Here is a 13,920-nt window from a genome sequence, read left to right as displayed (position 1 = left end):
AATCGTTTTTTTTTTTTTACCAAAACTGCACTTTGGCTGTGTGAATGGATCTATTTACTTAGTCCCTGTTTTTGTTGTTGTTGTTGTTGTTGTGAGACATTTAAGACAACAGAGGGTGTCCTCTCTCTGAAGACTCAGAGAGAGTTCTCATCTCCTAACCAGGTGGAACTGCTCCTCAGTAGAGTGATTAGGCAGTTTTAGCTTCGAAAGTGGTGTGAGTCACCTACTTACCTAACTCTTCCTTCTGCCTAGGAGACAGGGCTCCCCCGCCTCCCCTGGCACACCTCTAACAAATATGTATGACGTCCTTGCTGGGCTTCTGTACTCTCTACACCTCTGCTCCCCTTCAGCCTTCCTGACTCACCTCTTCTCCAGCCATTTCACCCACCTCTTGCTAAGTTGTTTTAAGTGCTTTCTGGAATGAGACTGAGAAAGGATGAAGGATTTTAGTTAACAAGTAGCAGTCATTTGCTAAATCCAACTTATCAGTGCTCTAGCTTAAGAGCAAAGAATATCTGGGGCAGGAGAGATGGCTCAGTGGTTTAGAGCACTGATTGCTCTTTCAGGTCCTAAGTTCAATTCCCAGCAACCACATGGTGGCTCACAACCATCTGTAATGGGATCTGATGCCTTCATCTAAAGACAGCTACAGTGTACTGTCTTATACATACACACACACACACATGCATATATATATATATATGTATATATATATATATATATATATAACAAATCTCAAAAAAAAAAGAATATCTGTTTCCAGGGTGCTCCATGGCATCAGGCTCCATGTGTAATAAAGTTATAAACAATTAGTTGAATGATATGTTGATTCCTTTGGTTTGTTTTCAAGTTGCTTTTTTGTGGGTTCTTTTGTTTGTTGGTTGGTTGGTTTTGTTTTGTTTTGTTGTTGTTTAAGATGTGCCTCATTGTGTTAACCCAGGCTAGTCTTAGACTCCAGATCTCCAGATCCCCATGCTTCAGCATCTGGACATACTCAGGGCTAAGACTGTAGTCATGTGCCCCTACACATGCCTCTAGTCATGTGCCCCTACACCTGCCTCTAATCATGTGCCCCTATACCTGCCTCTAGTCATGTGCCCCTATACCTGCCTCTAGTCATGTGCCCCTACACCTGCCTCTAGTCATGTGCACACCTGCCTCTAGTCATGTGCCCTACACCTGCCTCTAGTCATGTGCCCCTACACCTGCCTCTAGTCATGTGCCCCTACACCTGCCTCTAGTCATGTGTCCCCTACACCTGCCTCTAGTCATGTGTACACCTGCCTCTAGTCATGTGCCCCTACACCTGCCTCTAGTCATGTGCCCCTACACCTGCCTCTAGTCATGTGCCTCTACACCTGCCTCTAGTCATGTGCCCCTACACCTGCCTCTAGTCATGTGCCCCTACACCTGCCTCCTAGAATAACAAGTTCTGAAAGCAAGTTTAATACTTGACAGCCATCAGCTGAGAGTGAGCCAATATCAATCTGTGACCTCGTATGTCAAAGGACATAGGAAAAAAGAAAGTTGAAAGGCTTGCATATGTCCAAAGAATCTTGGGGATGGGGACGGCAGATTCAGAAAATGCCCCACAGCAGTTACTCCCTTCTCCTAGCCCTTCATCTCACTTCATGTGTGTGTGTGTGTGTGTGTGTGTGTGTGTGTGTGTGTGTATGTGTGTGTGTGTGTATGAGCTTCAAAACTCCAGGGCTAGATTTTGGTCTGTCTCTCTTAGGCATTTACACAGAACAAATTCTCTTTACCCAGTTGGCATTCCTGCGATGCTATGGGGCAAGGGAATTCCTAACAAATGTGGTCATGGTTCCATTCACCTGTGGAAGGTAAAGATCAAACCGAGCCGCTTCAGAGGTTTGGAGTCACTGTGCTGTGCAGAGCTGTGCATTCCTGAGCAGAAGTTAACTTAGGGAAAGGAAGGGGGAACCGGGGCTGGATACTTCCCGGCACTCTACATGGCGTCTGAATCAGTTGTAATGCGCTCACACTTCTCATGACCTGGGAGTGAGTGAACAAGTCATTAAGCAGCCCCCACCCTGTTCCCGAAACAGCCCTGGCAGCATGCCGACAGCACTAGCCTCTGCCGAGGAAACTGTGGAGCTGTCAAAGACTCTTACTAAGAAAAACTCGCTGGGGCTCAGTGGACGAAGGCTTTCCGTTGCTAAGAGTGATAATCTGACTTGGATACCCAAAACCCACATGGTTGAAAGGGACAGCCAGCTTCCAAAAGTTGGCCTCTGACCTCTAGACGTGTGCTGTGGTGTATATACACCCCTCCACACACTCACATACAAATAAAGAAATGTATTAAAAAACTATTTAAGCCTAGGCGATGGTTTCCACAGCGACAGTGTGTAACATGGAGCATAGCCGCTGAGAGCTATCTAATCTAAGGTTGTGTTGGATCAAACCCTGACCCTGATGCTTAGGTAACAGAGGATCCTCCACATAGTGTTTCTGCCCCTCCATCTTTCTTTCTGTAGAGTTACCGTGCTAAAGAATTGCCTGAAGGATTGAAGGAGCTATCTTTAGAAAATTCTTGGACCTAGAAAATGGCGTAACTTTACCGTCTAGGTCGTGCCCTGACTCACAGACTTACCTACAGTGCTAGTTAAGGTGTTTGACAAGAAGAACAGCCTGAGAGAAGTCATTGCTACTCTCCTCTCCACCATTGCCTTGGAGGATGCAGGATGCTATGATGTGGGGGAGATGAGGAGATGAGGAAGAGCTGCCTCGCTCGCACATGTGATTCCATGTCCGTTTAGGATGGCAGTGAACGCCAGTGCTCAGAAGGATCAATGCAGATCAAACTGATCTGCTGGCCAAAGGGCCACATGCAGCCCTGTCTGTCAGGGAAGCACGGACTCCAGCACGTATTTAGCCTTGTGCCTGGCGGTTTCCACATTGCGAAAGCCTGGGTGGCTTATAAATCTAGGATACTCAGAATCTGCCCTCCTCCCAGAGCAATGATTTGCCATCCCCTCGTTATAATAATACTTTAAAAACAGCACAGTATCTGGCAAATGGTTTTTGATCTTTGGCTTTACAGGCAGTCTTGATCACCGATGTCTTTCTTCCTGACGGTTTTCCTTTGGGGCCCTTTAGGGAGCAGTCCATCTGTGATGGGCAGTTTCCGAGTTCAGCTTGATTGGATTAAGAGAGATGACAGGGCAGGTGATTCGTGAAATATTAAAAAAAAAAAAATCCGCCAAGTTCCCGTGCTCCATCCAGCTACTCTCTGCCCGCCAACACTGCTGCCTCCACGGCTAGCCACACGAAGTGACCAATTGCAGCCTTGCCAGCTCCGGTTCGCTGCCTCAGCGCAATCCATACCCTCTCAGCCATAAACCCCGTGGTCGGCGGTCCCGCATTCCACTAACCCAGTAAAACAAAACTCTAGAAGCTTATAATTAACCAGGCAGATTTATGTATCAATAAAGTCTCAATTCACAAGATGCCCACACAATAGTTTCAGGGCCAATTGATAGAGGTACAAACTGCCCACCTAGATCAGACAAGTTATCCCAACTATTCTATCCCTGTATGATATTCATAACTACCCGAGGCTATTTAAAACCACGTGGGATCAGGATCTTCTGCCTGTCTGTCCTTCGGCTTGCTCCTTCCCCTCTCCTCAGTAGGGCTCTCTACCTGCAACTCTTAGCTCCGCCTTCCTTTTCCTTGTCCAATCACGGGCCTCCTGCTGCACTAATATTTTAATGTAATTGGACAGGGAAAATCCTGCCACAGCAGGCATATTATTGGGTGTTTGTGAGGCCATTTCCAGAGAGAACTAACTGAGCAGGATCGTAGCCAGCAAGGTGTCTCCAAGCAGCCGTCCTCCTCCATGGAACTGCCTGCTGCCTTCTCCTTCCACATTTCCTAAAGACTGCACCAAAGTAAACCTCGCCTCCTTTTAATGGTGTCCTTCTGGGCTTTTGATAACAACAACATGCAAAGAACTAACACACAAAACCTGCTAATTTGCACGTGAGCCGTGCTGAAATCCCCCACTTCTCCCGTTACTTAAAAGTTTATGTGTGTGATTTCAGCCATATGGAGTTCTGTGGGGAGAGATCATGCCTAGTTTGAACATGTGGAAATTATTTTAACTTAAATGTATTAAAAACTAACAGATGATTTCATTTCTTCTACGTGCGAGATCCTGCCTTTGGGTGCCAGAGCACATGAATTAAACAGGTTTTAAAATCACTAACGTTGAGCATAGAAAGGGAAGCAGAAGTGAGATTTAATTAAATGCAGTATTAATGGTTGTCACATATGAAAATTAAGAATGTACCAGAATAGCAAAACTCGAGCAAGGCTCATGGATTCCGTCACCTGTGTTTCCATTCCCTTAAGTCACATGATCAAACTATTTCAGTGTTAACCAAAAGTCCTGTGGCATGTTACTAGACAAGTATTAACCTAACTTGTGCTGAGAGTGTGGAGAAAAGAAAATCCTCCTGGAATACAGAATACTGAACTACAGTAATTTCATATACTTAATTAAAAATTCAGGGACTTGATATGCAAATAAAGTGGACTGAGTTAACATGCCAAAAGGTGGGGCTGCAGAGATGATTCCTGGGGAAAGAGCTCGCTGTGCGAGTTTAAGGACCTGAATTCAGATCCACAGCACCAACCTAAAGACCAGGAACAACAGTGTCTGTCCATGAGCCCAGTTCTGGGCACAGAGACAAGTAGATCCTGGAGGAACGTTAGCCAGCTGCTGTAGCTGAAAAAGAGCTGCAGGCTCAGCGAAAGAAGTGTCTGAAATATAAGAGGGAGAGCAATTAAGAAAAGCACACCACACACACACACACACACACACACACACACACACACACACACACAGCCATGCATACCCACATATACACACAAAATAGCAATACCAAAACATTGACCTGTAAGTAAAAGTGAGGCCAGGCCAGCCCCATAGAGTGGAGGCCTCGTTAGCTCTGGCCCGGATGGGAAGGAAATGACCTCATCAGAGAATCTGAGCTGCATTGTGCTCCATCCTTGCCATTCTCTGGGGGACACAGATGTTCATGCCTCACAAAGTCTCGGGCTTTTTTACTCAGGTCAGATCTGAAGTATTTGTGGATTGTTTTCAGTGCTTGGCCAGCTCCTTTCCCAGTGTGGTCACCTTCCCACCAAGCGTATCCCTTTGTGCCAGTGCCAGATTTAAGATAATGCAGAGTTCCACACCTGTGTTATCCACTGTGACAGCCCCAGCCACGGGCTTCTGCAGAGCCGGTGGAATTTGGCTCATGCAGCTGAGGAAGTGAATTCTACATTTTGTTTGGTTTAGTTAGATTAAAACGAAATGCAAGTGGAGTGTGGTAGCTCAGCACTTGTGAATCTGAGGTGATCTGATCTGAGGCAGAGGCAAGCCTGGGATATAGCCTGAGACTGTGATCCAGAAACAAACCAACAAAAACTTAAGTTGCCCCAGGAGGCAAGGATTTCTCATATAGGACGTCACAGGCTCCAACTGAGCTGGTTTCAGACCCTCTGTACTATTTAATTATTTGGTTATCGTTAGTTGCTTTGATGAGACAGGATCCAGCTGTGTAGCCTAGGTTTATCTTCAACTCACAAAGTAGCTGAATCCGGCTTCCAACTTGGGATGCTCCTGCCTCAGCTCCAAAGTGCTAGGCTAGGATCACATGGGAGCAATCACCATGATGTCCCTGAGATTACTGAAAGCAAAAGAAAATGTAGAGTTTGTTTCTACAAATGACACTGGCTCTTTTTATAGAATTCTCTATTATGTGTATGTGTATGTTGGGGTGTATGTGCACATGTGTTCTGATACCCAGGGAGGCTAGAAGAGGGCCCCATATTCCCTGGAGCTGGAGGTACAGGTAGGTATAAGTTATGTAAGTGCTGGGAGCCAAGGTCCCAGGTCTTCTGAGAAAGCAGTATATCCCTCACTGTGAAACTGACTCTTTTTTTTTTTAAGTTAAATATGTTGTATATGTATATGGCTGTTTTGCTTCCATGCAAGACTATGCAACACTTGTATACCTGGTGCCCATGGATGACAGAAGAGGGTGTTCAATTCCCACAAACTGGACTGGTAAGCCACCATGTGGGTGCTGGGAATTGAACCTGGGCCCTCTGAAAGAGCAGTCAACGCCCTTCACGTCTGAGCCATTTCTCTAGCTCTAACAATGTCTTTCAAGTGAAGGGCTTCCCTCATTGTAAGTGTTAACATTTGACCCATGCCAATGTACCTTAGACTACTCTCTCTTCAGAGTGAGTCTACCGACTGCCCCGTGTCTTGTTTCTGAAGGTTTCTCTGCTCTCTCATGCTCTACGGATAACTCAGTGAAAGAGCCACGGACACATTAAATGCAGATACTCTACTTTGACTTTTGTTGGTTACTGTCTTAGTTGATGTTTTACTGCTGTGAACAGACACCATGACCAAGGCAAATTTTATAAAGGACAACATTTAATTGGGGCTGGCTTACAGGTTCAAAGGTTGAGTCCATTATAATCAAGGCAGGAGCATGGCAGCATCCAGGCAGGCATGGTGCAGGAGGAGCTGAGAGTTCTACATCTTCATCTGAAGGCTGCTAGCAGAATACTGGCTTCCAGGAAGCTAGGAGGAGGATCTTAAAGCCCACACCCACAGTGACACACCTACTCCAATGAGGCTACACCTTCTAATAGTGCCACTCCCTGGGCTGAGTATACACAGACCATCACAGTTACTTTGATCCATTCTACCTCTGAAGCAGGGAGCAGCAGATGTGTGGACAGCCTCTTTACATTCTTCCTACCATTGCTACAAACAAACGTACTTTTATCAGACAAAAACTCATTGTCTAGTAAAGTCTAACTAATATATCAGTTGGGTTAAAGCTGAGAAGCATGTTTAGAAATTGAGAGAAGTCCTCAGAATGCAGCAGTTTGTAAAGAGAGGTCTGTGCAACAAGGTTTAAATGGGATGTGGGTTTATACAACGTTTAGGTTTATGTAAGTGCACAATGCTTAGGGGGTCCACAATTTTCAAGATGGCCAACGTGTTTATAAAAGTAGATAAAACTGACTTTATAATAGAGAGACTTTCTAGAAAAAAATATATAAGATGGTAGGAAGATTTATAACCCAGATCTATTGAGCACTCAGCTTCTGTACGTGGCGAAGCATTAACAAGTCCCATCAGTGCCACACATGGCTGATGTAACCAGATTCCTCAAATCCGCTTTTGTTATTGTCATTTCACCAAGCTTGCTGACAATTAAGCGGGGGAGTTGTTTTCTTGCTCTGAGTTTTGCTTCCCCATTTAAAATAGGGGACACCTGAGAGACCTATCATCCTGTGACTTAGGCATGCTGCATGGTGCTGGCCTTCACCAGGCAGCTGTAAGCGGGAGGGAAATGTGATTTTAAGAGTTTTTAAAGATTACTGCATGTTTCATAGGACATTAATTCCTAACCAGCCAGCACGTCTACACTTTAGAGAGATTGCCCTAGGGAACGAAGCCACCGATTGATGCCTGTGTCCCACCCCACCTCTGCTCACGTGTTAACTGTATCACTGTTTACTGCAGAGTTGTTCCTACATAAGTGTGTCTTGAGTCAGGACAGAGAGAGGAAAGAGAAAGGAGACACAGGAAGGGGAAGGATCTTCTCACTCGGACATCCGGTTGAGGCCTCTCGCCAACTGAAAGCCATTCCATGGAGCCTGAGAGGTGGCTTGGGGGCTAAAAGCATTTGCTACTCTGACAGAGGACCCCGGTTTGGCTTTCAGCACCCATATTGGGCAGCTCACAACTGCCTATCATTCTACTTTTAAGGAACCTGAAAGTTTATTTTGACCTCCAGGGACACACGCATACACACATAGAGGAAGCTAGATAAATAGCCATGAAAGTGTAAAAAGTGCATATGTGTGTGAACTCCAGTGCACATGTCACAGCCTGTGAGTCGGGGGAACAACTCTCAGAAAATGGCTCTCTTCTTCCACTGTGTAGGGCTGCCACGCTTGCTGGCAATTTACCCCACGCCCTTCCAAGGTAGCTCAATAGCCCCCAATTTTTAAAATGAAGTTCATAGGAAAAATGAGAGCTTAAGCGAACATTCAGTGGGCACAAGCCAAGGTGCTGCTTTAGGTCATTTTCTAGTCTTCCAAGGACAACGGTGGCAATTCCGATGAAGTGGTGCAGGATATGGATCAAGTGGTAACCTGCTTATTGAGAAAATTAGAAAGTCTGAGTTCAATCCCCAGCACCTGCATGAAATCCAGGTATGGAGTCAAGCTTGTAATCACACAGCTGGTGGTGGAACCAGGAAGATCGAGGCAATGCCTCCTGAGACAGCAAGGCCCAGGCCCAATGGGAGACCTGTTTCTAAAAGGTGGAGAGAGTGACTTAAGAAGACACCAGATACCACATGCTCCTGGACAGGTGAGTGCATGAGAACGGAAGGTAAGCTGTTTCCATTCATTTTTTTCCTTCTTGCAGTTTCTTAAGAAAATGATTAACATAGACATAACCCGAGCATTAGAAGAGAGAGATGATAGATAGATAGATAGATAGATAGATAGATAGATAGATAGTCTAAGAAAGGGTTAGTCCATACCCCCATGCATCAGAATGGACTTTCCAACACACTTCCTATAACAGAGAAATGTAATTTGGTAAAAGTTGACACTTTCGCAGCAAATTATATGCTTACAAACTCCTTGAGGTGACCCAAGAAAAGAAAGAAGTGAGAAGACCTAACTCATTCCATTTTAGAACAGGCAGCCATGTTAGGCTTTAGGCTTCAATTTCCTACAAGGACAGGCCAGGCTTCTCAGAAGAAAAAAAAAACACAGATAAAGGGCAGCCAATCAGCAACTTCCCCGACATCTGGCCAGGGGCTGACAACTGATACCAAAAAGTCCTTATAAAGTAGCCCTCTCTCCCTCAACGTATGATCCAATCAGAAGTGGACAATATCCCATACCATAGGCTCAGCCAATCCTGATAAAGGTAACCCAACCACAGCTGGAGAACCCTTAATTGTCTTTTAAAGGGGCCTGTGAGCTTCCCTCAAGGTCGCCATTTTGTTTGGATGGTTGACTTCCCTCATACTAGCTGTTCCTTCAGAATAAAATCTCCTTGTCTTTGCATGTTATTGGAGTCTGGGGTCTTCTTCCAGTGAATCTCAGAACCCTTACAGAAGCACAGTTCTTTCCCAGGTAGCAACAGAAGACATAAAAGAGAGAGTTACCTAGGAAGGAGAAGAGACCGATGCTTCAAAGACCCAAACCACAGCAAGTTCCATGGCAGCATCTTCAGCGGGCAGCAGATGTCTCTTCTCAGTGACACCCGAAGGAGACCCTACTCTGCTCTCCTGTGTGTGTGTGTGTGTGTGTGTGTGTGTGTGTGTGTGTGTTTTCTTTCTGTATACATGTCTGTGCACCGCATATATGCAGTGCCTAAGGAGGCCAGAAGAGAGTGACAGATGCCCTGGAGTGGGAATTAGAGACAGTTGTAAGCTGTTATGTGGGTTCTGGGAATTTAACCCAGAACCTCTGCAAGGGCCCTCAGAGCTGTCTCTCCAGGCCTTTATCCTTTCTAAGGAAGTTAGGGAAAGACAGAAGAGCAACCCTCTGAGGAAAGGCCTTCGGGCTTTCCTCACAGACTGGGAGGCTGGGGAGACATTTCAGAACAGGGCCCAGAGAAATGTAAGGGGGAGGTGTTGGGGGCAGGCGTGGGGAGTGTGCTGGGAAATTCTCACTTGTGGGGATGATCTCGCCATTGCACCCTGGACCCTACAGCACCTACAGCAGCCAAGGTCAAACAGTGAGCCGCATATCCACACATATGTCATGCACACACATGCACACACACACACACATACACACACACACGAGTGGCTGTGTGCACCTAGTGTGTGTGTGTGTGTGTGTGTGTGTGTGTGTTCGTGTTCGTGCCTGTATGCTGTCTCTAACCACAGCCATCTTTCCACTGCTCACAAGTCTCTTCAAAAGTCCAAATTGAGGGGACAAGTGCCTGGCTATTGTTTACACATCCCATATGTTTCAGGAAGAAAGCCACCCTCCCCACACTCCCCAAGGCCCCTCAACTCTATAGTCCAGCAAGTGGCACACAATAGGGAGCTCTTGTAGTGTTTAGCCCTTTCTCAAAAGCCTGTGCAGGAGACAGGATATCAGAATAAATGGGTCATTGTTCTGTTGCCTTAGGGGCCATTCTGCTGTTCCCGTCCCTGGACAAAGACACAAATGCTGGGAGGTGTTGGCAACTGCTTCAGAGAGCACATTCCAAAGCCTTCCTCCATGAGCTCGCTGCAGAGTGGCTCTTCTGGTAGGCACCAGCTGGGAAGCAGAACATGCCATGAGGAGATGGTTCTAGGTTCATTTCGTGTCTGCCCCTCATTAGATATTACCCATTCAGCATTTTTTTAATCTTTTTTAAAAAATACATTTTTCATTTATTTTTTGAAATCTTTCTAAATGCATACAAGGAGTCTCAAACATATTCACCGCCTCCTCTTATCTTCAAATCTCCCCTGCATTCCCTTCTGTCATGACTCTCAACTTTATGTTCTCTATGTACAATTATTAATTAATTAATTACTTAACCCACTGAGTCCAGTTAGTGTCATCCACGTGGGAATGGACAGGGGTCGGAGGGGGATGGCATCCACTTAAGCATGAGCAACCCACCAGTGGCCACACCTCAAAGCATAGTGACTCCCTGCCCCCACCTTCAGCCAACAACTTCTCAGCAGGGATTGGGGCCTCAGAAGCCGTCCTCCTCACCTACTCCTGAGGCCCCAATCCACACGGCTCATACCACATGTGTGTTGTGGTATGGGCACATACTCAAATAACGGTTTCTTAAGCTACTCTTCTCCCATCTCTTGGAGCCAGGGTTTTTCTTGCTGGGGCTGCTGTGTTGTACGCTCCTGGGTAGACAGCCCAGGTGGTTCTCCTGCTCTGCCTCCTACCTACCACAGGATTAGAGAAGCTTCTCATCTCAGGCCTGCATGAGCAGGGTTTGTTTCCACCTCATCTGAGCTTAGTCATTCAACCCCCCAAGTAACTCTCACTCACTCAGTCTCCACCCCTACATGGCACCCTCCATGCACACTGATAACACATGGGAACAATGGGCACTGTCTAATTTTAACTCAAGGATAAGGACAATTTTTTTCCTGGTGACTTGATATCAATTTATCATCCATCCCTAGGGGGGAAAAAAGAAAATAAAAACAAGCAAACAAGAAAACACTATAAAGCGAAGTAGTCAGCAGGGAGGGGGAGACGCACCTCTGTTCTTGAAGATTCACCAGGGCTGATTGTGTGAGGGGAACATCACGGTTGTAGAGAGCAGGGACGTTGCAAATTGAGAACTAAAAGTATCTTGGTCTATCTTAAGTCTTCTCAATGCTCATTCCTTGCCCACGTCAGTGTGTGATCTAACATCCTGTCAACTGTCAGGTCTAGCCGAGCAGACCGCTAGTTTCTAGCGGCCCACGGGCTGTGGATATCATCGGATGACATCTGAGACCATAGCACTGGTTCTGTGTTAACCCTCCTACCTACCTCGCTGCTTCCCCACTGCCCTATGTGCTAAGTGCCTGGATTCATGACTTTCTTTCATTCTGTAGCCACAAAAAGTTCAAGTCCTGATATGGTTTTGTTTTTATATTTTTATGTATTTTGTGTACATCTTCGTGGGCAGGGAGGGCAGGGGTATGCAGCACATGTCAGGGCCAGAATGTGGAAATCCAAGGACAATTTGTAAGACTCAGCATTTTCCTTTGGCCAGTAGGTCCTGGGGATTGAACTCAGGTCACCAGGCTTGGCCGCAAGCACTTTTATCCACTGAGCCATCCCGCTGACCCACGTTTATGTTTTGTGCTATCAGCAACGGACTAAAATATTTCAAGAAGTGTTACTTGACAGTATCATGTTATAAATGTTGCAAACTGCTCATGTGGCACAGAGAACATAGACAGAAAGAGAACATAGCCGTGAAATCTGTAGGTTTTGTTTTGAAATATACAATAGAGGAGAGGAAGAATTAAATTTTGCACATTAATTATTTACCTACACTCTACTGACATTGAACAAATACTTCATGCTCCACGGGCTACACAGTCTACTATAATCTCCCAGCTCAGCCCTTGAAACACCAAAACAGGACAATAGGAGGCGACCGTGTGTCTGTGTTCTAATAAAACTTTATTTAGAGAAGCAGGCAAGGGCTCCGATTTGGGGCTCCTGTAAAATGAATGGGAATGTTTTAGTGTCTGAGAGTCACCAGTCTGTATACAGGCTTTATGTTTATTTAGGTTTTATGTTTATCTTTCTTCTGCTTCACTTTTCCATTAGCGCTTTACTACTTACTCTCTACAATGTAGCTGCCGTTCAAACACACTACCACGGGGATATAGCGACCAGGATGGTGCCTGAGCAGCTTCAGGCCAGGTAGAACCCCCTTCCGACCTGCATCTTACGTGCCTCACCTTTCCAGATGTGTCCTTCCTCCCCGAGTAATGGCCCACCCCTTCACATCGTCACACATGCTCTCTCCCCCTCTACCCTCGTTGGGTTTCTATTGCTGTGTAAGACAGCATACACCAAGAATAACTTCGGGTAGGAAAGGGTTTACTTCATCCTCCAACTCTACCGTCACACTTCGTCACTGAGGGAAGCTGGGAAGGCGCTGGAGGCGGGAACTGGTGCGGAGGCCGTGGAGGAGTGCTGCTTACTGGCTTGCTGCTTGTGGCTTTCTCAGCCCGTTTTTTTTTTTTTTTTTTCATCTTTTACTAAAATTTTATAAATGTCTGTTATGGAAAAAGTGTTTATTTTGAAATTATTTTAATTTAGAAATAGAAAACCTCATAAGGAGAAAAGAAACAAAAACCACAAGCATCCAGGCAATGTTTTACTTCATGAGCTTGTCACCCCCTCCTTGGTTCACTTGTCCCAAGACTCAGCCACCCACAATAATGTTATTTAATAGGGATATGGATCAGTTTCACGAAGAAGCCAATGAATCCCATGATAGCAAATCCTATCGCTGTGGCCATGGCAATCTTCTGGAATTCTTTTCTGTCGGGTTTGATGCATCTTTTAACCAGGCGAATTGAGTCCTTTACAAACTGCCGACTTGGCTCTACAAACTGCATTACCTGATCCATGTTTGTGGGATGGCGGTTTGAGAGCGTAGAGACACGTAGCTAAGGAGAGAACTGAGCCCAACGGAACCGGAAGCCCAGCCTGTTTTTGTATAGCACCCAGGACCGCCTTTCCAGGGGCAGCACGACTGGGCTCTCCCACACCAATCACTAATTAAGAAAATGCCTCACAGACTTGCCTACAGGCAAATCCTATGGAGGCATTTTGGGTTTTTTTGTTTTTTTTTTTTTTTGTTTTTTTTGTTTTTTGTTTTTTCAACTGAGAACCTCTCCCTGAATGGTCTAGCCTATGCCAAGCTGACATAAAACAAGTCAGGAGCCTTCTTTACCTGCCCCCACCATTAATGCTTCTTCTCTTTCCTCTTGAGCCTCTTTCCAGTTTCCTGGGCCTTATGCATAGGTACCCTCACCTCCAGACACACAGCAAATGTTGTAGAAAATACCAATTGGATATATAGATGCCTAGACCTCTGGAAAGGCAGCTTGGCATCCGGATCTTAAACACCCCTTAATCTGCCGGAAGCCATGCTTAGCTGCTGAAAGTCCCTAAGTGTTCCACCAACACCCCCCCCCCAGCCATTTTCTAGGCTGATTGTCCAAAATGTTACTCATTAAAAGCTCTTTTGGGGAGGCCTGGAGATTAGAAAAAGGTCCAAGCGAAGGAGTGGTAGGGGCCTACAAGGAGGGATGGGTTTTATTTGTTTGCAGCTCAGAGTGGCTTTGAACTCTC

At 45.8% G+C, this 13,920-nt stretch overlaps 1 protein-coding gene across 1 annotated transcript; it reads right to left on the bottom strand.

Annotated features, from left to right (window-relative positions):
• Nucleotides 1-13,004: 13,004 nt before the first annotated feature.
• Nucleotides 13,005-13,261, bottom strand: LOC116072510 (protein transport protein Sec61 subunit gamma-like). Its single transcript, XM_031343981.1, has one exon. The coding sequence runs from the start codon at nucleotides 13,191-13,193 to the stop codon at nucleotides 13,005-13,007; it is 189 nt and encodes a 62-aa protein (XP_031199841.1). The 5' UTR covers nucleotides 13,194-13,261.
• Nucleotides 13,262-13,920: the final 659 nt, after the last annotated feature.

The sequence above is a fragment of the Mastomys coucha genome, unplaced genomic scaffold (genome assembly GCF_008632895.1).
Source record: "Mastomys coucha isolate ucsf_1 unplaced genomic scaffold, UCSF_Mcou_1 pScaffold23, whole genome shotgun sequence".
Classification (NCBI taxonomy): Eukaryota; Metazoa; Chordata; class Mammalia; order Rodentia; family Muridae; genus Mastomys; species Mastomys coucha.
Note: the sequence above shows the minus strand (reverse complement) of the source record. Positions and strands in the feature narration are given on the sequence as shown.